The 22979-nt window shown below is 47.0% G+C and overlaps 2 protein-coding genes across 18 annotated transcripts in view; both read left to right on the top strand.

The window, feature by feature from the left end:
• The window catches only part of MPHOSPH9 (M-phase phosphoprotein 9), a 60546-nt gene extending 44028 nt beyond the window's left edge, over positions 1-16518 (top strand). For 6 of the 8 annotated variants that reach the window (XM_087857420.1, XM_045778296.2, XM_087857418.1 and 3 more), the window contains 8 exons: positions 1516-1650; positions 2512-2687; positions 3800-3946; positions 6914-7034; positions 7852-7955; positions 8694-8941; positions 9248-9316; positions 12624-16518. In XM_087857420.1, the coding sequence (XP_087713546.1) occupies positions 1516-1650; positions 2512-2687; positions 3800-3946; positions 6914-7034; positions 7852-7955; positions 8694-8941; positions 9248-9316; positions 12624-12725 (1102 nt within the window). In that variant the 3' untranslated portion in view covers positions 12726-16518. Of the gene's footprint in view, positions 1-1515; positions 1651-2511; positions 2688-3799; positions 3947-6913; positions 7035-7851; positions 7956-8693; positions 8942-9247; positions 9317-12623 lie in introns of those variants that run through there. The other 2 variants (XR_015722336.1, XM_087857419.1) reach the window with 2 other exon arrangements.
• A 1475-nt stretch (positions 16519-17993) lies between these two features.
• PITPNM2 (phosphatidylinositol transfer protein membrane associated 2) overlaps positions 17994-22979 on the top strand; it is a 134060-nt gene continuing 129074 nt past the window's right edge. For 7 of the 10 annotated variants that reach the window (XR_006776268.2, XR_006776267.2, XM_045778150.2 and 4 more), the window contains exon 1: positions 17995-18148. The gene's annotated coding sequence lies outside the window, so the exon portion shown is untranslated. Of the gene's footprint in view, positions 18149-22979 lie in introns of all 10 variants that reach the window. The other 3 variants (XM_045778129.2, XM_045778140.2, XM_087857415.1) reach the window with 2 other exon arrangements.

Genomic DNA, 22979 nt, shown 5'->3' with positions numbered 1-22979 from the left:
TCGAGCCCCACATCAGGCTCTTCCGCTGGGAGCCTGCTTCTTCCTCTCCCACTCCCCCTGCTTGTGTTCCCTCTCTCGCTGGCTGTCTCTATCTCTGTTGAATAATTAAATAAAATCTTAAAAAAAAAAAAAAAAAGAAGTTTGGCTGTGGAAGGGAGCATAGAGAGGAAGACACCTCTTGTCTCCTGGTTTCTTTTTTCCCTCCCAAGTGTGATTCGAGGTTATCAGCTGACGGGCAGGGCTGGTGAGAGGTTTGAGGTGAGTGGAGAAGGTGTAAGTGAGTCCCGTCGGAGAATTGGAGCTCGTCGATTACAGAAAGGCATGTTGTCAGCCAGTGTTGGGTGTCCACTGAGCTGGTGATAGTGAGTCTGTGATGCTCGCCCAGGCTGCATGGTTGGGTGGCTTGCTTCCAGCAAAGCCCAAATGTTAGGACTGTAGACACTCAGGAGTGAGACCACCGTGTTCCTCCAGGCTTAGTCTCTGCTGCTAGTCGGGGATGATGGAAGGTGAGTGCGAAAAGGGGGTCAAGGCGGTGAGTAACTGTGCACCCCGGAGTAGGTAGAGGGGAACTGGTAAAGCTAGGGGAGGGGTTGAGAAGTAGGAAATAGTGAGGCAGGGATCACAGTGGAGTCCCAGTGCCTTGGTGATACTTACCTTAGCCAGAAGAATCTTTGGAGTTGTGATGTCTTAAGGGGCTGTGTTCTCTGGTGATGATGAAGCCCGGTGAGTCCAGTGAGTATTCTCCAATGAGGGGTCGCAGCGAGTGAGCAGGACTCGAGTCCGGTCCTTGGAGAGAGGTCCAGGACAGCTCCTCCCTGTGGACACTGAAGTAGGAGGACAGGAGCAGGTGTGGGGAAGGGGAGAGCAGTTCTAAAGTCTAGCGAAGGGCCAGTTAATGCGTGATGTGTGAGCCTCAGTTGGGCAGGGTTCCCATACGATGGGGGAAGGACTAGCCTACAGCCGCACTCCTCAGTACTGTAGTGCCAGTCACCGTGTGCGGCTGTTACATGTAATTAAAATTAAATAACATTTAAAAATTGATTCTTCATCTCACTAGCCGTGATTCAAGTATTCAGTAGCAGCGTGTGACTAGTGGCTACTGTACTGGGCTGTGCAGATAGAGGATGTTTCTGTTTTCACAGAAAATTCTCCTGGGCAGTGCTGGTCTGGGAGGAGCAAGAAGGGCACTCTCACTGCACCTCCTTGGCCTGAGCGAAGGGTTGGCTGTGAAGCATAGGAAGTGTGGTAGGAAGGTAGTTGGGGGTGTTTGGAGCTGTGTAGACAGGTGGATACCTTGACTTAAGATGCAGAAATATTTCAAAGTAACAGAAACCTAAAATAACAGTTCGGTTGGATCTGAAAACCATAAAATACAATTCGTGTATCTAAAATAAGGTTGTTTCATGCAGTTTTAGAATTACTGTACAAATGTGTACGTAGGTCGTTTTCTGTATGTGTTCAGTCTGAACTGAAACACGAACCTGTCACGCCTCAGATCGTCTCTCCCTGTCCTAGCACACTGGCCACCTCCGACGTCAGCAGGCGCAAGTGGCTGATACCAGGAGCAGAGTATTCGATCTTTACTGGCCAGCCTTTGGACACCCAGGATAATAGAATGGATAACCAGCTGGTGGAAACCTGTGCTTCCGGGTAAGGTGGCTGTGTCAAAGGTCATATTTAGGATTGGTTATGGTTTCATAGATTTCAGTTGCCTTTAAATGTTCAGGAGAGTATAAAGAGCCTTCTCTTTGTGGCTTCCGTGTCTTACTTTTGAGGACCAGATTTTTATTTTACTTTGAAAAGCTAATGGGTTTAGGATACTTTATGATCAAAGGCTGTGCAGAGCGTCTCCCACGCTGTGCTCCTTCCCAGTGGTGTGCTGTGCACAGACTCTTGGTTAGGGTAAGGTGCCGATTCTCTCACCTTCCTGACAGCCCACACAACCATATTACTCCAGAGCACCATAAAAATATAATACTTCTGTATGTGCCAGGATGCGAAGAGGATTGGGAAGCATTGGTCTATTACATGCAGGTACAATTTTAGTTTATTTGCGTTGTAAAGCATACATACTCACTGTGGAGTGTAATTGTTAGCTCTCATGTTAATCCCCCTGACAATGCCAGTGACCTCTGTCTTAGCTCAGCCTGCTATATAAATGACCGTAGACTGGGCAGCTTAAACAAGAAACACTTTTTCCTGCTGTTCTGGAGGCTGAGAGTCTGAGATTGGGGTGCCCGCACAGTTGGGTTCTTGGTAAGGGCCCTCTTCCTGGTTACACAGTCTTTCCTTGGTGAATGTGTGCAGAGAGATCTTGTATCTCTTCTTTTTAGAAGGGCACTAATGCCATCACAGGGTCCCGCCCTCACGATCTCATCTAAATCTTATCACCTCCCGAAGGCCGACCTCTTAACACCATCCGCTGAGGATTGGGGCTTCAACAGACAAGTTTTCTTGGGGGACAGGAATATTCAGTTCCTAGCACTGCATGTCTTCCAATTATTATTTAAGGTACCATTCTCCTCCGGAAAAGGATTCTTCATCTGGAAGTTCACCAAGAAGCTTATTGATAAAAAAACAAAGAGAGACTTCAGATACACCAATCATGAAAGCTTTAAAAGAACTTGATGAAGGAAAAGTATTTAAAAATTGGGGCACACAGACAGAGAAAGAGGACACCTCAAATAGTAAGCATTTTTCCCTTGTTTACTATAGATAATAGATTATAGATACCTTCTCCTTCGCCCCCCATTATATCACCTTCCTTTAATCCCCTAGCTCATAATTTATCACAGTCACGGCATAACTTGCACCTTTTATACAAAGCAGACTGCGTGTTACATTCTGATTAGTAAAGTTTTATGCAACATTCTTAAAGATATTTGGAAAATTTCTACATCAGTTTGTCATTGGAAAGTTATGATAGGCATTTGATATTCATAAAGTGAGATGTAATGTTTTTTACTCTCCCTTTCTTGGTTACTGAGCATCTCCCAGTAGGACAAGAAGTATCCTTTTCTTTTGTTTTTCTTTTTTTTTAATTTTTTAATGTTTTATTTTTATTTTTTAAAGATTTTATTTATTTATTTGACAGAGATAGAGATAGCCAGCGAGAGAGGGAACACAGGCAGGGGGAGTGGGAGAGGAAGAAGCAGGCTCCCAGCAGAGGAGCCTGATGTGGGGCTCGATCCCAGAACGCCTGGATCACGCCCTGAGCCGGAGGCAGGCGCTTAACCGCTGTGCCACCCAGGCGCCCCTAATGTTTTATTTTTAAGCCATCTCTACACCCAACGTGTGGGGCTCGAACTCACAACCCCGAGATCAAGAGTCACATGCTCATCCAGCTGAGCGAGCCGGGTACCTTTAATACCGTTTAATACCCAAAAAGTATCTTTAATACCGTTTTTCTCACAAGGTCAACAGTACTTGCATCTCCTTGTACTCACTCCAGTGCTCACCTGCTGGGGCCTGCGGTGACATTGTTCACATCTTGGGCACTGCATCTCCAAAGCAGCATCTCCTAGTAAATAAATTAGTCACTTGCTCTCTAAAAATAATCTCTCTTGAAAAATCACCTTGAATGGCAATTGTGAACAGGGAGCCAGAATGAATTCATTATGAACTCCCACATTTTTCCTCATCAAGCATTTTTTAATCCTTATAATGTGTATTTGCAAATAATCATTCTAACCTGGAGAGTGAGAATTGCTTGCTTGGCGTCCTCTTCTGTTAATAAAGGCAACGAACCAAAGCTAGGTTAGTTTTGTTTGCTTACTTTTTAACAATTTGTCTGTTACAGAATTAGCGAATCCTCGGCAAACTGAAATGTCAGTCAGTGCAAGTCGGTCCCCAGAGAAATGTGCCCAACAAAGGCAGAAGAGATTTAACTCTGCTTCACAGAGATCGTCATCCTTACCACCTTCGACTCGTAAATCAAGTACTCCAAGTAAGAGTTAAACGTGTATATCTGCCAGGCTCAAAACATGGCATCCGAGCTGTGCACACATACCTGGTGTTTTCCGGTTTCCCTTATGTTCTCTAGCACCTACTAGAGTACTCTGAGCACAGGGTCCCTAAATAGGATGTTCCTCAATAGTATCACCTGACTGCACAGATACTATATTTGAAGAAATTAGCATGGTACGTTCAAATGAGATATTTGTGTGTGTCCAACAGATTTCTTTTTGCAACTCATACCGTTTCACAGTTTTTCAGAGCGTCGACAACTATCTAATTAAACATTAGTTCAAACAAATTAATTTAAGCTAGCCTGGAAAAGATGCTTCTTTTCATATAGTTACCTCCAGTTGCTTTAGTCAATTACAGTGATAGTTTTAAAGGTTAAGCATTGGATTTCTGTTTTCTCGATTTCCATTTTCAGAACAGCTAGGGATATTTGTGTGTCCCTGTGTGACAGTGCGTGCTGGTGTTTGGTGTCCCTGTGTGACAGGGGTGCACTCTGGTGTTTGTGTGTCCCTGTGTGACAGGAGTGCATGCTGGTGTTTGGTGTCCCTGTGTGACAGTGTATGCTGGTGTTTGTCCCTGTGTGACAGGAGTGCACGCTGGTGTTTGTGTGTCCCTGTGTGACAAGAGTGCACGCTGGTGTTTGTGTGTTCCTGTGTGACAGGACTGCACGCTGGTGTTTGTGTGTCCCTGTGTGACAGGAGTGCACGCTGGTGTTTGGTGTCCCTGTGTGACAGGAATGCACGCTGGTGTTTGGTGTCCCTATGTGACAGGAATGCATGCTGGTGTTTGGTGTCCCTGTGTGACAGTGCATACTGGTGTTTGTCCCTGTGTGACAGGAGTGCACGGTGGTGTTTGTGTGTCCCCGTGTGACAGGAGTGCACGCTGGTGTTTGTCCCTGTGTGACAGGAGTGCACGGTGGTGTTTGGTGTCCCTGTGTGACAGTGCGTGCTGGTGTTTGGTGTCCCTGTGTGACAGTGCACGCTGGTGTTTGGTGTCCCTGTGTGACAGTGCACGCTGGTGTTTGGTGTCCCTGTGTGACAGTGCGCGCTGGTGTTTGTCCCTGTGTGACAGGAGTGCACGCTGGTGTTTGGTGTCCCTGTGTGACAGTGCATGCTGGTGTTTGGTGTCCCTGTGTGACAGGAGTGCAAGCTGATGTTTATTGTCCCTGTGTGACAGTGCGCGCTGGTGTTTGTGTGTTCCTGTGTGACAGGAGTGCACGCTGGTGTTTGTGTGTCCCTGTGTGACAGGAGTGCACGCTGGTGTTTGGTGTCCCTGTGTGACAGGAGTGCATGCTGGTGTTTGGTGTCCCTGTGTGACAGTGCGTGCTGGTGTTTGGTGTCCCTGTGTGACAGTGCACGCTGGTGTTTGGTGTCCCTGTGTGACAGTGCGCGCTGGTGTTTGTCCCTGTGTGACAGGAGTGCACGCTGGTGTTTGTGTGTCCCTGTGTGACAGGAGTGTGCACTGGTGTTTGGTGTCCCTGTGTGACAGTGCACGCTGGTGTTTGGTGTCCCTGTGTGACAGTGCGCGCTGGTGTTTGTCCCTGTGTGACAGGAGTGCACGCTGGTGTTTGGTGTCCCTGTGTGACAGTGCGCGCTGGTGTTTGTCCCTGTGTGACAGGAGTGCACGCTGGTGTTTGTGTGTTCCTGTGTGACAGGAGTGCGCGCTGGTGTTTGGTGTCCCTGTGTGACAGGAGTGTGCGCTGGTGTTTGGTGTCCCTGTGTGACAGTGCATGCTGGTGTTTGGTGTCCCTGTGTGACAGGAGTGCAAGCTGATGTTTATTGTCCCTGTGTGACAGTGCGAGCTGGTGTTTGTGTGTTCCTGTGTGACAGGAGTGCACGCTGGTGTTTGTGTGTCCCTGTGTGACAGGAGTGCACGCTGGTGTTTGGTGTCCCTGTGTGACAGGAGTGCATGCTGGTGTTTGGTGTCCCTGTGTGACAGTGCGTGCTGGTGTTTGGTGTCCCTGTGTGACAGTGCACGCTGGTGTTTGGTGTCCCTGTGTGACAGTGCACGCTGGTGTTTGGTGTCCCTGTGTGACAGTGCGCGCTGGTGTTTGTCCCTGTGTGACAGGAGTGCACGCTGGTGTTTGTGTGTCCCTGTGTGACAGTGCGTGCTGGTGTTTGGTGTCCCTGTGTGACAGGAGTGCACGCTGGTGTTTGGTGTCCCTGTGTGACAGGAGTGCACGCTGGTGTTTGTGTGTCCCTGTGTGAAAGGAGTGCATGCTGGTGTTTGTCCCTGTGTGACAGTGCGCGCTGGTGTTTGTGTGTCCCTGTGTGACAGGAGTGCACGCTGGTGTTTGTGTGTCCCTGTGTGAAAGGAGTGCACGCTGATGTTTATTGTCCCTGTGTGACAGTGCGTGCTGGTGTTTGTGTGTTCCTGTGTGACAGGAGTGGGCGCTGGTGTTTGGTGTCCCTGTGTGACAGTGCGCGCTGGTATTTGTGTGTCCCTGTGTGACAGGAGCGTGCACTGATGTTTGGTGTCCCTGTGTGACAGGAGTGCACGCTGGTGTTTGGTGTCCCTGTGTGACAGGAGTGTGCACTGGTATTTGTGTGTCTCTGTGTGACAGGTGTGCGCACTGGTGTTTGTGTGTCCCTGTGTGACAGGAACGCGTTCTGGTGTTTGTCCGTGTGTGACAGGAGTGCGAGGTGGTCCACTGGTGTTTCCATCTTATTTCCAGTCGACTTCTAAAATCCTGAAAAACCAGTTTTGAGTCTGAGTGCTGACACTGCAGTCTGATACACTAAAATGTTGACAGTGGTTCCCTCTAGGTGTTAGGATTATGAATAATTTTTATTTTGTATGCTCTTATTTATCTTTCAAAAAGTTTTATGATGAAATTGTATTCCATTAAAGTTAGAAAAAAGTACTGAAAAAGGAAGTATGTTCTGCCACTATAATATATATATTATATAGAAGGAAAAGAATATTTCCTCTTCATTTTCTTCTATAGCAAAAAGAGAGATTATGTTAACACCAGTGACTGTGGCTTATAGTCCAAAGCGATCCCCTAAAGAAAATTTGTCCCCAGGATTTAGTCATCTACTGAGCAAAAATGAAAGCAGTCCAACTCGGTAAGTTCTCTAAAATAGTAGAATAAAATATTTTATTATTGATTTTTTTTTTAAAGTGTCAGCTTTATGCCTGTAGCTATCACTAATTTTTCAGTTGCCAGTGGGAACCCTGTGGATTTAAATCATTTAAATGAATGTCATATTAAAAATAAAAAAGTACTGTAATCCATGAAAACAGTTTCATGTAATTCATGAAAACTATGGAAATTGGCTACTACTGAATTTAAATACTGCCTCAGAATCCCTTCCAGCTTTTGGATATAGAATGATAATTCTTTGTTTTCCTGAAAAGGTTTATGATACAGGGCAATTTTTGAGCCATTTATACAAGAAAGTGGGCTGTCCTGGTATGGCCCTGGCAATACACGTAAGTTTCCCCGGGTGTCTGAGACAGTTGTCCTCTCCCTGAAGTGTGGTCAGCAGTGTGTGCTCCTGTGGGGAGCCATGGACGCCTATGATGTAAGAGCTGGTGACCTGGCTGCATCAGGCTCTTGAGAAATCCCTTAAGCACATTGAACCTCAGTTTCCTCTTCTATAAAACGGATAATAATACCTGCCCTCCATATATTTATAAGGTTTTTAAAAAGATTGAAGGAGGTAATGTATGGGTAAATGCTTTAAGTCTCTAATATATAAATATAATTTTGCATTAAAAATATAAATTAAATTTCAGTTTTAGAAAATTATATGACCAGCTTTCTTTTTTAAAAATATACGTGAATATGTGAGTTAACTGGATGCCAGCTCATCTTTCTAGTGGAGATAGGGAAAATCAGTTAACATTTTTTTCTCACAAGTAACTTGCTTCATTCAATAGATTTGATATACTTTTGGATGATTTAGATACTGTTCCTGTGTCTGCATTACAACGTACCAATCCAAGAAAACAACTCCAGTTTCTTCCTCTAGATGATTCAGAAGGTATCTTTTCCTAAAAAATTATTAGCTATGGTTTTAGTCCTTCATTTTGTGAATTTCTGGTATCTTTTCAAGGTCCTAATTAGTATAATATCCTGCACTTAAATAATTTTTCTGCGCAAGGGCCTCTGAGAATAAGCATTTGTGATGCTCGTATTATGTGTCAGTGCTGTAATCCTCCTTGAAAAGTTGGGAAACTGAGGTACAGGCAATGTTAATGCTTACTTACCAGAGCCATACTGTTCAGTTTTTCTCTTTACTTTTATGTTCTGTAATTTCTGTGCAACTTAGGCATTGATGATTTTTTTTTTCCTTTTTTCTCATTTATCTTTTAAGTTTGGAATAAAGTTACAGGATAATACATGTGAGTCATTGGGCAGGCCTCGTAAGATGCTAGCTCTGCACTGTTGCTGTGGGTTTCTGTCCACTAAATGTGTGTTTAGTGCTTAACTTGTTTTTTTTGCTTTAAGTTTACTTAAAGCTCTTTTAAGCTTTCAGAAAGTTTATATACCTTCACTTGGGGAAGTTCTACAGATTGTCAAACCAAGAGCAAAACTTTTAGAATTCTGTGGAGAGAAAGCACTGAATAAATACGATTGACTCTTGTGTCTCTTTTCATTACGTTTTTTGGTGTGTGGCAGCCCTTCCCAGAAAGTGAAGTTAGATAACATGTATAGTGATGTATATGATCGATCAGGAAAATTGATAAGAAATAAAAGAAATTTCTTTTCTCTCTGACAGAAAAAAAATATTCAGAAACAGCCACCGACATCCATGCTAATCATAGCTCTTCTCCCGAACTGTTGCCAAATGGAGTGAAGAAAGTGTCTGTGAGATCAGCCTGGGAGAAGAATAAATCAGTTAGCTATGAACAGTGTAAGCCCGCGTCAGTAGCACCACATGGTAATGATTTTGAGTATACAGCAAAAATTAGGACCCTAGCTGAAACGGAACGGTTTTTTGATGAACTTACAAAAGAAAAAGACCAGGTAAAAACAAACAAAAACTTAGAAAAAAAAAACCTTTTTCTGAACTTCATGCTTACGTGTGAGGAATAGTCAGAAGGGAATTACGGAGTCAGAGCATGCCAGGAAGTTACTGTGGCTGCCCACCAGAGCTGCGCTGGGAACGTGTTTGAGCGGAGCCGTCCTTGCTGAGCAGGACAGAGGGAACTTAGTGCAGGCGAGGCGGACGAGGAAGTACTAGGCCGAAGCCTGTCCTTTCCATTCTGTCACGTCCCTGCCATTCATCAGAATTCTTCTGTTTTTATTTGAATTTTTTTTGTGTGTTAACAGATTGAGGCAGCACTAAGTCGAATGCCTTCTACTGGAGGACGGATCACTTTGCAGACAAGATTAAACCAGGTGAAACGTCTTAGCTTGAGTCTGTGTTAGAGGCGTGCCGGCTGGCGCTCCATTAATACAAGATGGTGTGTTAGGCCTCCTGAAGCAGCTGGGCCAAACTCGTAGCCTTTTAGGAAGTGTTTGGTGGTGATAGTATATTTTAGAACTGCGTGCTGGCTTTCGGGAGTAAGAAGTGATTTTTCCTTTATACTTCATGAAAAAGACGTTCATGCCATGATGCAAATATGCCTTTGAACAGATTTTACATTAAATTAATCCTCTCACATTAAATGTTCCTTTCTTTGGTTTTTTTCCCCCCTCATCTCTAATTTATTTCTCAGCCCCTTTCCATTTAGTAAATATGCAAAACAGTCGCGCTTTGCAACCGGAATAGCTGTAGAGGTTAAAAAGAGAGGGATGGGGGCGCCCGAGGGGCTCAGTCAGTTAAGTGGCTGCCTTCAGCTCCGGCTGTGATCTCAGGATGCTGGGATCTAGCCCTGTATCGGGGGTCCCTGCTCAGCGGGGAGCCTGCTTCTCCCTCTCCCTCTGCTTCTTCCCTGGCTCTTGCTCGCGCTCTCTCTCAAATTAATAAATAAAATCTTAAAAAAAGAGAGAGAGAGATGTGATTCCATTATTGAGCAGGAGATGGTGCAGCTGAAGCGGCTCGTGTGCGGTTCTTTTAGCTGCTTTCCAGAGAGAATTAAAATGCATGAAACCATGGGACATTTAAAATCTGCTTTTTTTGTAACATTCTAAGCATAACGACAAGGATAGGTCTCTTATATAACTGCATGTTTTGGCTTTTCAGTGCTTTGACTTCAGGAAAAATTCATTTTCAGATTGATGATACCAGAAGGAAAAAAAAAAAAGCCAGGAAAACCGCAGAGGTCTTTCCTTGGGCCTATAGGCCTCACTTCTCCTTTAGTAAGACTTTAAGTCTCTTACTGTTTTTGTTGTTCCGAAAGTCTTCACTCAATAATTTATAAGACTCAACACATGAAACTCTTCTTCCTTATTGGGAAGGCAGAAGGAAAACTTGTGAATACTCTGATTCTAAATTTATCTGAAACACTTGTTTAATATATTTTTATATAATGATTGTAAGCTTTTAAAATAACTTAAAAGGGAGTAGATCCTGTTCATACATGTCAAAGCTGTCTCGTCCAGTAAGGAGACCAGTAACAGCGAAAAGGGACTGAAGATGCTTATGTATGATTCATAAGTGAAAAAAGTAAAATTGGGCAAAAGATGAAAAATATTCAGCCTCACCAATGAGTAAAAAACTACACATTTGAACAGAAACATCATTTTTAAAAAAGATTTTATTCATTTGAGAGAGAGAGAGAGAGCGAGCGCTTGCACACACATAAGTTGGGGGAGGGGCAGAGGAACAGGGAGAAGCAGGCTCCCAGAGGAACAGGGAGCCCAATGTGGGGCTCGATCCCAGGACCATGGGATCATGACCTGAGCGGAAGGCAGACGCTTAACCAGGCAGACGCATAACCAGCTGAGCCACCCAGGTGCCCCAGAGCATCTTTTTTTAAAGATTTATTTATTTTTAGAGAGAAAGCATGCGTGCACTAGTCAGGGGAGGGGGCAGAGGGAGAGACTCTCAAGCAGATACTCCCCACTGAGCATGGAGCCTGACCTGGGTCGATCTCATGACCCATGAGATCATGACCTGAGCTGAAACCAAGAGCTAGACGCTCAACCAAATAAACCACCCAGGTGCCCCCAAAAGCATCATTAAAAAAACAAAACAAAACAAAACACCTTACATAGGCAGGTATTTAAACACACACACACACACACACACACACACACACACACACACACACAGAAAACAAAACAGTACCCAGGATGTAAAGCATATTCTCGTACACATTAGGTGGAAGTAGAAGTTGTTACAAACTTTATGAAATATAGTTTGACCTATATCTGAAGCTTTAGAATTTTGCATTTCTTCTGACTTAGTATTTTTACTTATGGGAATGATTCCTAAGGCAATACCTACAGATGTGTGCAAAGAAATCTTTGAAGACTATTTATTGCAGGGGCGCCTGGGTGGCTCAGTCGTTAGGCGTCTGCCTTCAGCTCAGGGTGTGATCCCAGGGTTCTGGGATTGAGCCCCGCATCAGGCTCCCTGCTCCTCTGGGAGCCTGCTTCTTCCTCTCCCACTCTCCCTGCTGGTGTTCCCTCTCTCTATGTCAAATAAATAAATAAAATCTTTAAAAAAAAAATCTTAAAAAAAAATTTATTGCAGCGTTATTTATGGTAAGTAACCTAAATTTCTACTAAAAGATTCTTGGTTAAATCTAATGGAATATTGCACATTAATTTAAAATGATATCATAGAAAGGTATTTCGTAACAAAAGTTCAGTTGAAAAAATGTTTTGAAGTAGAGAATTTGATTCTGTTTTTATTTTTCTTCTTAATGATGTGGATATCTACAGAAAAAAACCCAGGAAAGAGGCACTGGTTATTTTTACTCTTCTGTCTTCTAAATATTTTATTGTGAACGTGTGATCCTTTTTTAAATTTTATTTTAAATTTTTTAAAAGACTTTATATATTTGATAGAGTGAGCGAGTGAGAGAGAGCATGAGCCAGGGGAGGGGCATCCAGGGACCCCAGGATCATGACCTGAGCCGAAGGCAGACGCTTCACCGACTGAGCCACTTAGGCGCCCCTCGTGTGATCCTTTTAGAATTAAAGTTGTTAAAGAGGAATTTTTAAGTTTTATTTGAGGATACCGTTGGAGTTAATACTGAATAAAGTATCTAAAATGATAAATTTATATTCCAGGCACTATTTATTTAACAATAGTACTGCTTATTTAAAAATAGCAGTTGTTACATTGATTCTTTGTGAAATCTCTTGTTTCTTGGAAAAGACTCCTCCAGCGTGTTCCCTCCTTTGTAACTTAGAAATTCTTGTCAGAGGAAAGTTGTTTGACATACGCCTAAGTGGGATAAGGCACGTTTCTTCCGGTGAAGTGTGTGAAGTACCTTTGGGCTCCTCTCGCTCTGTCCTCAGTTCAGAACAGTCTGAGAACCACCGCGTTGCTGTCAGTTCTGTTGCTTTCGCTGAGGTTTCCACACCCTCCAAGCAGCACAGGGCCTGAGGCTGTGTCAAGGGGCCAAGGGGCAGCATTTGTTTTGAATGGTTGAAACATTGATTCAGTTGTTTAAAGAAATAATGTAAATAGGATGATTTGTGTAAAAAACACAACAACTCTGTAATTTGAATGTTTATACCTGCTCCTTAGCTAAGAGAAAGGAACTTGATGTAGAATTCTAACGAAACTTTTCCTGTTATTTTCCCTTAGGAAGCCTTGGAAGATCGTTTGGAAAGGATTAATCGAGAACTGGGCTCAGTTCGAATGACATTAAAGAAATTTCATGTTTTGCGCACCTCTGCAAATCTCTGAGATTTGTAGCCATTAAATTTTGAGACGTTTTTGTTTGCACTAACGTATAATTATGCACTCAGAAAAGGCAAACTATTTTGTACTGTTTATAAGCCTTCAAATAGTAGTTTTACAATCATGCTATTCTTTACACTTGCTGTTTTATACTTCAAATGGCCACATATTTTCAAGATATTTTTGTTATGCTCAGGAATCTCTTGTATATTTTACTATTTAAAAAGTGTTATTTTTAAATAGTATAAGTCTCCAGTTTATATCAATAGTAAGGAAATGTAAACAGGGAGCAGCTTGTTTCTAAACAAATAGTGTTACCCTTTTACAGTTAACTTTGCACACTAATTTTATATACTTGTTCTACATTGTGAATATGATCCTTTTTTTTAAATAAATGCTTAAGAATAGCTTCCATAATAATAGACTAATACATGCTGAATGCAAAAACAGAAAAATGCAGCATACCCTGGATTTTAGTTGTGTTGAGATTTTTTCCCTTAATGGTAATGCAGTTCCTGTTAGGAACATGTCTTAGAGTGAATATTAGAATAGTAATAATGGATATATTGGAAATAATGGAATATCAGAAAGCTTTGGAAACTGTGAATAACTCATTTTGTTTCCCTTGAACTTTATTGTCTCCAAGGAAAGAAAAATGAAAGTTGTGATTCTCTCATGTTGTCATACATGTAGTGCTTTTCAGAAAACGGTAAGCAGTTGGGGAACTGTAGCTTTCTACCCAGCATTCCGAGTGGAACTGTGTGCCTCCTGTGGCCATAAGTTGGTGGATGAAGCTTTGATGAAAGACAGGCCACCCCCCAGTGAGGTTGTAAGGGCAGCCCTGGTTTCCTCCGTGTATAAGGCTTCAGCTGTCAGTCACCATGCAGATGTTTTTAACCCCGCTGCCCCCTTCCACCCCTGCCAAAAAGTCCTCCTGCCATAGCAGGTGCTCTAAGAACGTAAGATTAGAGCATCCTCCCCTGCTTGTTCACCAATAGGGGATGTGTGCAGATGGACTGTTGGGCCTCTCCTTTGGCCTTGCTGGAGGGCTCCTGCTCATGGCCGTGGCAGTGGGACATGGGCAGGAGGCTGTGCTCTGATCAGCGGCACTAGCAGGTGTGTGTTCTCACTGCTGGGCAAGTCCGGGCGGCTCCACCGCCCGCTTTTCGGGTGGCTGGTCGGAATCCAGTGCCCACACATGCATGTACATGTTCATAAATGGACTCATTCCAAACTTTCAAAATTGATTCCCACTGATAATGCTCAGGTTTTAAAGTTTGGCTTTCTGTTGAGCTTTTTCTTCTTATGTGACTCTTAGTAGCTTGTAGTTAAAATGAGCCAAGCCAACCATCACTCCACTAGGGTCTACGAATGCCTTTGAGCAGGGATCTCAAACTATCTTTGAGCACCCTTCACCAAAGCTTACCTGATGCCCCAGCGGTGCTCCCTTCTCAGCTTTGTGGGGTGGGGGTGGGGGGTCCTCCATAGGGAGGGGCCATCTGACACCTTCCTCTCCTGTTCCTATCCATGAATTGAACCTTTGCTCCCAACTCCTACCACCAGTTGAAGACCTTGGGCTAATCACAATTATTCATCAACAGAATAAGTGCCTTTATTCATAGTATTTTCTTCTATTCTTTTTTTTTTTTAAGTCAACTAGTTATAGTAAGGAATAAGCTAGTTTTAATCAAGCTCCAGTACAGCTGTGTCAAGGCCTAGTAAAGGGATTGACTTTACTGATGGTGTTCCCTTTGTGTTCCTATATGTGACATTAAAATCTAGCTTGAAAATTATTAGGATATTCAGTGTTCCCGCCTTTTATCACGATGTCCACTACCTTCTCAAGAGTAGCAAATTGCCATTTCAGAAGAGAGAGTTTTATCTTGTGAAGGAGTTACCTTCTTAGTAGTCTCTATTGGCTTATTCGAAGAAAGATCTGAAACCCCATCAAAACCTCTTCTGTGCCTCTCAGAAAACGACATGCTTTGATTCTTGAAACGTAGATTGGAAGTGTCAGTCACTTAAGCATTTAAAAAACCTTGTTCTTCATAGCTGTGAAGAGGAGAACCAAGGAAAATCCTTTCAGCCACTTTTCCCATTTTTTGTGCTTAATTTACAAACACAGAACGCCCTACTTAAAAACTCAACCCCAAAGGTTTGCAATGTTAGAAAGTAGCTGGTGTCCCTGGGAGGTGAACTACTTGGTTCCCGGCTGGGGCTGAGCAGCTGGGGAGGAACACCTGAGTGCACCTTCCACTTCCAGGAAGTGCCTTTTTCCAATGCAAATAGAGTTCACTCTCTGTTTTCCCTTGGTCCTACCCCCTTCCTCTCTTTTCCAGAGCCCCGAGGCACTGTACTCTTCTGTGTTCCCGCTGAAGCAATGGAGTTGGCTAAGGGCAGAGCTGCTGGGCTGGGGAGGGAGAGCCAGGCGGACCTGGGTCACCACCAGGTTCAGGCCTGCCCGCCTCAGCTGCAAGAGATAAGATGAAGCGATAAGAGGCTTCCTTCCATTTTAAAGGAGATTATGTGAAGTACCTAGTGCTTAGTAACTTTTCAACAGAAGTACACACTTCAGATTCAATCTGGGTTAATTAGGCGTTTGAAGTAGTGATTTAGTACTTTTTAAATAGGAAAGTAGGTTGTGCCCCCAGCAATTGACTTAAAAATTACCTTGGTTGGTTGATGTTTCTGTTAGGTGGTTTTAAGGCGATCTCTCCACCTTTTTGCAAAAAAAGTGAGATTTCTTGGAGTTCAAATGCTCTTCTTTTGGCGTGAGGTGTTTTTTTGTTTTGTCTTTTAAGTGTTAAAACTGGTAACCTGTTGGGGAGAAGTTCAGAAGCATCTTAAATAGGTGATTTGGGGGTTATTTGATATAGGCTATTTTCCTTAAAAAAAAAAAAAAGTGTTGGCAGTGTAACCAAAACAATCACTTCTCTGAATGTTGCATAATTAGACCTCCACGGAGGTGGCCTGTCAGGTAGGACTGCAGGAAGGCCGGGCCTGCACTGGGCATCAGAAGAGCCACATGAAGATGAGGATTGTTTTTAGAGTTTGACAAACAACCAAACACAGGTTCCCCTTCTTCACTCTGAAAACCCAGGTGCTTTGCTGAATGCTATTTAAATTTGAATTCTGCACTTACATATGTAGTAAAATTAGACATTTTGTGATTTTAATTTTTATCTCAAAAGCAGTTTTCATTGAATTTTAATGTGCCACGTGTGCTGCGAGTCTTTAAGAAGCTTTAAAAAATAAGTGCATACCTAGCGCCCTTTAAGAATCATACAGGTAAATTATGTTTACCCGTCATGAGAGTGTGTGGTCATGAGATGTACAGGTCTGATTAAACCAATTATATCACACATTCTGCAGGAGATAATTTTTTGCCAAGAGTTCTGCGGCAGTTTGATAATATATTAAAGTACACCAGTATTCTTAGGACCTGTGTTACAAAGCTTTCTCCTTCTGATTTATGTTTTATTTCGATAGATGCCTCTCAAATAGGAGGAATCAAGCCATAAATTTGCATTTGCTGGACATGATACACCATGTCATCGCTGTGACTACAGACTTCAAAGATAACTGTCTTATTCACAATTGCACTGTAACAGTGACCAATATAATGTGAAACACTTGCTTCCTCCAGTGCTGCTGATGCTTAGGCAAAGACAAGTGCTTGCCGCAGTTGTTTTTAAATCTAGGCAAGTATCGGAGTCATGGAATTGTAAGCTCTGAGAGCAGGGACCATCATGTCTTCATTCTTGCACACAGGCACTCAATAAATATTTGTGGATGCGAACTGCCTTGTGATAGTAGTGTATTTATTCCTACCAGGTAACTATGGGATCTGCTTTTTGGTGAGGTTAAGGCCTCCAACGTTTGAGTGCAATCATGGCAAGGTTACAATGGTATCATCCAGGGGCTCAGTTTGGGGTGGTAGACAGGCAAGAGCCTCACTCTGGAGATCCCCATATGCTCTGAAAACCCTTCTTAGTGGGACTTAAGGCACCTCTTGCTGGAAGGAAGAAAGTGAGGGTTTCCTATTTGTTGGGCCACCTTCACCGGTCTCAGAGTGATCGCCCAAGGATCACAAGACAGGTGTTTGGAGAGTTGTGTACCTTCTCTGGTTCTGACAGTCACCACAGGGATGAGCAGCTCTGGTGGTTTTGCTCTCTCGGACTTCATTGGAACAGTCTGGGACTGCTTTAATTTTAGCCCTTGCTCTTCCAGGGGAAAACGCTTTCACGCACAGAAGGTGATACTTGGTGATAGGTAAGCAAGGTTTTAGCGGTGCCCCGTTTAATTCCATTACTTCAGATCTTGGCAAATAAGGCCATACCTGCTCAATCTAAATACACAGTTCACGACCTGTTTTAAATTTCACCCGGCACCCTCTCGGTCGTCTTGTTCGGGACTGGAGAGTCCAGTCGGGAGGGAACATCAAGATGAAGCTACTTCTGATCCTTTTCCAGTTCCTTGTTGAGGTCGGGGACTAGGGCTTCACGCCTCCCTTCTGGCTGTTACTACTCCCGCTACTTCTGATGACCAAGGGGCATTTTCATCTTTTTAGCCCGGAGCGAACGTACTTGGTAGCGGGGCAAGAACTCACTGTCAGCTGCAAACCTGGTACAAGTATCCGGCATCTAGGTTTGGGCCTCATGAAGTCCTATGCAGTTCGTTTTCCTAGATTCGTCCTCTTACTGCTTAACTTCGTTTTTAAGAAAGCTATTTCAGAGTGACAATTGCTGCAAGCCTACTCGTCCCCTTCCGCAAGTGCACTTGGCTCCTCGAGTACAGTTACAGGCTGGCGGGGTTCGAGGAGCCAGGAGCCCCCCCACTCCCACCGCCCCACCCCGAGCGGGGAAGCGAGCCCAGGCCGCGGTGGGGAAGCAGCGAGTCGGCCCGAAGTTTGCCGGGTGTCTTCCGGCGGAGCCCAGCCCTCGGGGCGGGCGGGGGCGGCCCCTCGCCGGGACTCGCCGCCGCTCCCCGCGCGGCCTGACGGAGGCGCAGGCCCGCCGCCGAGTGGGGGAATGCGAGGCGGGCCCGGCGCGCACGGGCAGCAGCGGCCGCTGGGGCGCGCGGGGCACGGCGGCGCCGCGGCGTAGAGCTGTCCAGCCCGTCCGCGGGCGCGCCAGGCCCCGCGCCCCGCCGGCTGCCGCCTCCTCGTCCGCCTCGACCGCCGCGGCCCAGCGCCCAGACCCGCGGGGCCAGCACGTGCGCGCCCGCCGCCCGCGCCGACGGCCGGGGAGCATGCCCGCGGGGGCCCGGCCGCTCGCCCGGGGCCAGCTGGCGGCGGCGGCGGCGGCGCGCGGAGCCGCGGGGCGCAGCCGGCCGGGCCGGGGCCGCGGGGCCCGCGCCTCCCCGGCGGCGTGAGGCGGCGGCGGCTCAGCGCGGCCGAAGAGGACAGAGCCGCGGCCGCGCAGAGTGGGGTGAGTGTCTCCGCGGCCCGGCCGGAAGGCGGCGCGGCCGGGACCCTCCCCGGGCCGGCGGCGGGCCCCGGAGAGCCGGGCGCGGGGCGGCGACCCCGGCCGCGCGGCGGCCCCGGAGGCCCCGGCCCCGCTGGCCCGCCCGCCCGGGAGGGAAGGAGGAAGGGAGGGAAAAGTGGGAGACCCGGGCCCGGCCGCCCCGCGCGGGGAGGAGGGTGTGGCGCGCGCGGGGACCCCTGTCTCAGGAAGTCGCCCCGGAGCCCGGCCCCCGGGGACTCGCCGGCCCTTCGGAGTCGGGCCCCAAATGCTAATTATCGAATTTCCGTCGGTTGCGGCCCCGGGGCGCGGAGGACTCCCCTCCCCCCGTGACAAGTGTCACCGCGGTCAGGGGCAGGTGTGTGTGTGCAGCGCTGGGCCTGTCGGGTCCGGCCCGCGCTCTTGAGGAAGGGCCAGGAAGGGGCCGGGAGGAAGTGGTGGGCACAGCCCTCTGTGCAGCCTTCTGCCGTTTCCCGCCTGCAGCTGGACATCCCTCCAGCCCTGGCCCAGGCTGGGTGGGTTGTCTGGGGCCTAAGCATGGGGTGTGGCCCTCGGAGAGGGGCTAGAACTTAGAAGAAGGTGCTCCAGGTGCCCCCTCTGGCTGGAGGAAAATCTGGCCCATCTCCATCCTGAGAATCTCCCTTTCCTGTTGTCACCTGAGGTGCCAGCTGTCTTAGAGCAGGCAGCTTCCCCTTCCACACTACCCCTCATCCTTTCTTATCAGGGGCAGGGCTGATGGCGGTTTGGGGAAAAGGGAGACACTTCCTCCTCCCTCATAATGTGCAAATACCACCCCCCCCCAAGAAACCCCAAACTGACATTCTACGTAAACAATGCGCTTGCTGTGCAAATGTCATTTGAAGACAAGTCCTCCAGCTCTGTCCCCTTTCAGCGGACCTGCTGCCCCTGTATAGAAATTCTGGATTCCTCATCTTACACTCCTTTCCTTACCTCTGAAATAGGGGCTGGGGCACTTCTGCAGTCTCAGGCTTGCCCACTTCCCCCTCTCCAGAATCGGGATTCTTCAGAGGAGACCTCGTTTGAGCATTTTTCTTGGTCCACTACCAGCTTTCACCCCAACCCCCGCCTGCGGGTCACTGGAGCTGATAGGATTGGGCCCTGTCCTTCCTCTGGCCCTGAACTAGCACCCAGGCCCCCAGCGTCACTGTCTCTGCTCAGAAGTGTCGCTGCACTTTAATGTCTCTTGTGTGGCTCTTATCGCTGTCTGCCTTATTTTACAGTTACTTTTTGTGCCTGCCTTTTATCTCCCCTGCTGGCTTGTGAGCTCCTGGAGGAGAGGCATGGGGTTTGATTCATCCCCAGTCCCCCGCCCTGGCTCAGTCCATGGCTAGATGGAGTCGAAGCCCCCTCCCCAGCTTGCCTCCGGGGCCCCAGCTCATCGGGCTCTTGGACTTTTGCAGTTAAATCATTTTTCTTAAGAGTCTGTGTGCCCTGATCAGAAGAGATTCCCCAGACCTCTCCTTCTGCGGAAGAAACACAGTGGGTTAGGTAGGGCTGTTTTTCTTATAGGGAGTAACTTGCCAGATGACTAGGACAGTACATGCTCTGCTCTTCTCTGGGTGCTGAGTGTGGAATGGCCTTTCTCTCTGGCCTCCCACAGCTCACTGTGTGCGGGAGGCAGTAGGGTAGAGAACTGGACTACCCAGGTCAAGGATCCAGGCCTCGCTGTCTTATGGCGTCTGTGTGCGCTTAACTAAGACACTTGGTTTCTCTTGGTTGGTCCTTACGGAATCTGAAAGAAAATTCCTCTGTACCGTACAGGCCCCTCGGGATCTGGGCCCTGCCTCCTCTCCTCTTTCTTATCGACTTTTCTATTATCAGAACTCAGGCTTGTCCTCACAGGCCTTCCCAGGGAAAGCTGATCACCTTCACCTTTGTGCTACGCTGATCTGATGCACCACGTGGAATGGCCATCACCTGTATACAGGTGGCCCCCAACCTCCCCGCTTAGACTGAGCATCTGGGGGAGTGGCTCTGGAATGCTTTTCTCTGTATCCCCAGTGCCTGGCTCATGGTAGGCTCTCAGGAAAATGTTGGGTGAATGGTGAGGGGTCAGTTCAGGTGCCGCCAAGAGTCCTCACCTGAGGTCGACTTCTTGTACCTTCTCTCTCGGGGGATCCAACTTTCCTCCCTCTCTGAGGCCGATTTTAAAACCAAGCAGATGTTCTCCTAACCATCCCATCCGGTTAAGTCTTTCCAACTTGGTTTCTGAGAAGAGTCCGTCATGGAGAATGTGTACTTATATGTAAAGATTAGAAGAGGAAATTTCTGGTCCTTCAAGATCGTTGCCTTGCTGCTTTTGAAAAAGATGCCATGGGCTGTGTGCTCTGCAACCGAAGGGCTCTAAGGATCTCCCTCCTGAGGCGGTAGCGCTGGGCCGGAGCGGGGGTCAGAGTCCGCAGTCATGTGCTTGCTCCCCGCTTCTCAGCCTTGCTTACGTGAGATCAGTCCCTTTGCAGACAGCCATTCTGAAACCAGCTTAACGGGATCCCCTGCTGCCGGACACGGGCGCAGCTAAGCGGTCTTTGCATCGCTTCTCCGCAGCTCTTTCCGTTGATGTTTATTCAGCTTTTACTGGGGACCTGGGGATGTTATTAAATAGACCCATGGCAAATCTGAGTTTGGTTTGCTCAAAACCTGTAACGGGGCATTGTCCCCTCTGCTCAAGGCTTCTGACAGAGTGTTGCATGAAAAATTTCTCTTCCAGTTTAGGGCCAGGCAAACTTTGCCTCCGCTGCAGGAAACTAGGCTGCTCCGCTTTTGACCACGAGGAGGAAGGCGGGGAAGGGAAACACACGCCGTGTGTATATACTACACACACACAGTGTGTGCACAGAGCTGCCTCGTGCGCCCTGTAGGTTAGGTAGTGTTCTTTCCCCATTTTCTCAGAGAAAGAAATTGAAACACAGGGAGATCAACTGATTTGCCGAAAGGCTGTCTGGATTTGTACCCGGTTCTGCCGATTCTCCCCTTGCCGCCCGCACTGGCTTTCTGAGTGATTATGGTTACCTTTTCTTCTTGGCTTCCAGAATGCTTGGTGCTCAAGGCAGCATTCAGTCTGACAACTGTATTCACTGAGCCTCGTGGTCAGCGTATTTATTGCTATTTCCTTTGTCTCTGTGAGTCCGTAAATCTATATTCTTTTTTCTTTTTTAAGATTTTATTTATTTATTTTGTTTTCGAGCGAGCGAGAGAGAACGAGCATGCAGAAGCCGGGGGCCGGGGGGGGGGGAGGTGTGTAGGAGCAGAAGAAGGAGAGAATCTCAAGCATAGAGCCAGACACAGGGCTCGATCTCACGATTCTGAGATCACGACCCGTGCTGAAACCAAGAGTTGGACGCTTAACCGACTGAGCCACCCAGGAGCCCCTCTGTCTGTCTTCTTTATAATTTATCACAAAAGGCTTCTGGAGATCAGGACAGATAAGTGAGTTAAATACGATAAGTAACATAGCACCTAAAACTTAGGCCAGCTCACGGTGTGGTTAGGGAGAGGTACCCCACAGTTAAGACAGGTTGTATGTGATAGGTGTCACCTAAAGGGCAGGCACAGGGGCCCCCGGCTGGCTCAGTCAGTGTGGTATGCGACTCAATCTCTTGGTTGTAGGTTCAGGCATCACGTTGGGTGTAGAGATTACTTAAAAATAAAATCATTAAAAAAAAAGATATTTAAATGGCAGGCACAGTTCAGAGGAGGAGACGCCCTTTCTGGGTAAGGCAGTCAGGGCCGACTTCCTGGAAGAGGTGGGATTTGAACAGGCCTTGAAGAATGGGTGGAGTTTTGATAGCCACGGCACCTGTAAAGGTCTGTGGGATATATAGGGTCTAATCACAAAGGGCCCCTCCAGAAAAGTTCTGGTGTGAAGGGAGGGGATTGTTCTGGAGGGTGAAGTGGGGGGTCTGGTGATGCCTTTTTACATTGTCTGCCGCGCTGACAGAGTGCTTGAGAACACTGGAGTTGGGAGGGTTGCACCTTGGTAAAGACCAGAAGCTGAGGCCAGCAGAAGCAAAGTGACTTGCCCAAGACCCCTCTTGCAGCCTGGAACCCAGGTCCCTGATGATCGGCTCAGTGCTCGCTCTTGACACCAGCAAGGAAGATGGCAGCAGCCTTGCATATTCACCGTTTCTCCCCTAAAATGGTGACTCCATCACCCCCAGCCCAGAGAACACCATGACAAACCCAGGCTCAAGCTTTGTGGCCAAAGACATAGAGAGAGCACTGTTGGAGAGGAGAGCTGGCATTTGCTTTCATTACTCATATTAACAACTGCCCTTGCCAGAGGACGGGAGGAAAATTCACCAACAGGCAGGGTTCCGGTAACAGACAAATCAAAAACCCAAGCAATAGCCTTGGAGAAGAGCATGGAAAAAGCAGTTTCCCAACCTCTCCTGGCTGAAGTCCCTCATCCTTCGCAGAGCTTTCCTGTTGTGGGAATGGGGTCAGGAGTCGGGGTGCAGGGGGAAAGGCGGAGTCACCAAGACAGCAGCAGGACTCAGGTGACCCAGAGGCGGGTCCCGTCTCAGAGACCTGTGATAGGCGGGGTGTGGATGTGCCCCCCCTGCAGCCGAGGGGGTGATAGCCCTGCAGAGCAAAAGACCTCCTGTTACAGGAGATGGTCTGACACCTGTGCACACCGCCCAGGCTCCTTAATCCCAGTCCCTCTGTATATAAAGTGCCACCAATATTGCATCGGCGAGGGCAAAACCACCGTCCTAGGGGATGAGCAGGGTTAGGTTCCTGCAAGCCTCTGCTCACACGTTTGTTCACCGATCAATAC

Source organism: Ursus americanus, chromosome 30 (genome assembly GCF_024610735.1).
Source record: "Ursus americanus isolate L20-20 chromosome 30, mUrsAme1.1.p, whole genome shotgun sequence".
Classification (NCBI taxonomy): Eukaryota; Metazoa; Chordata; class Mammalia; order Carnivora; family Ursidae; genus Ursus; species Ursus americanus.
The sequence above is the reverse complement of the archived record's forward strand: the minus strand, read 5'-3'. Positions and strand labels throughout refer to the sequence as shown.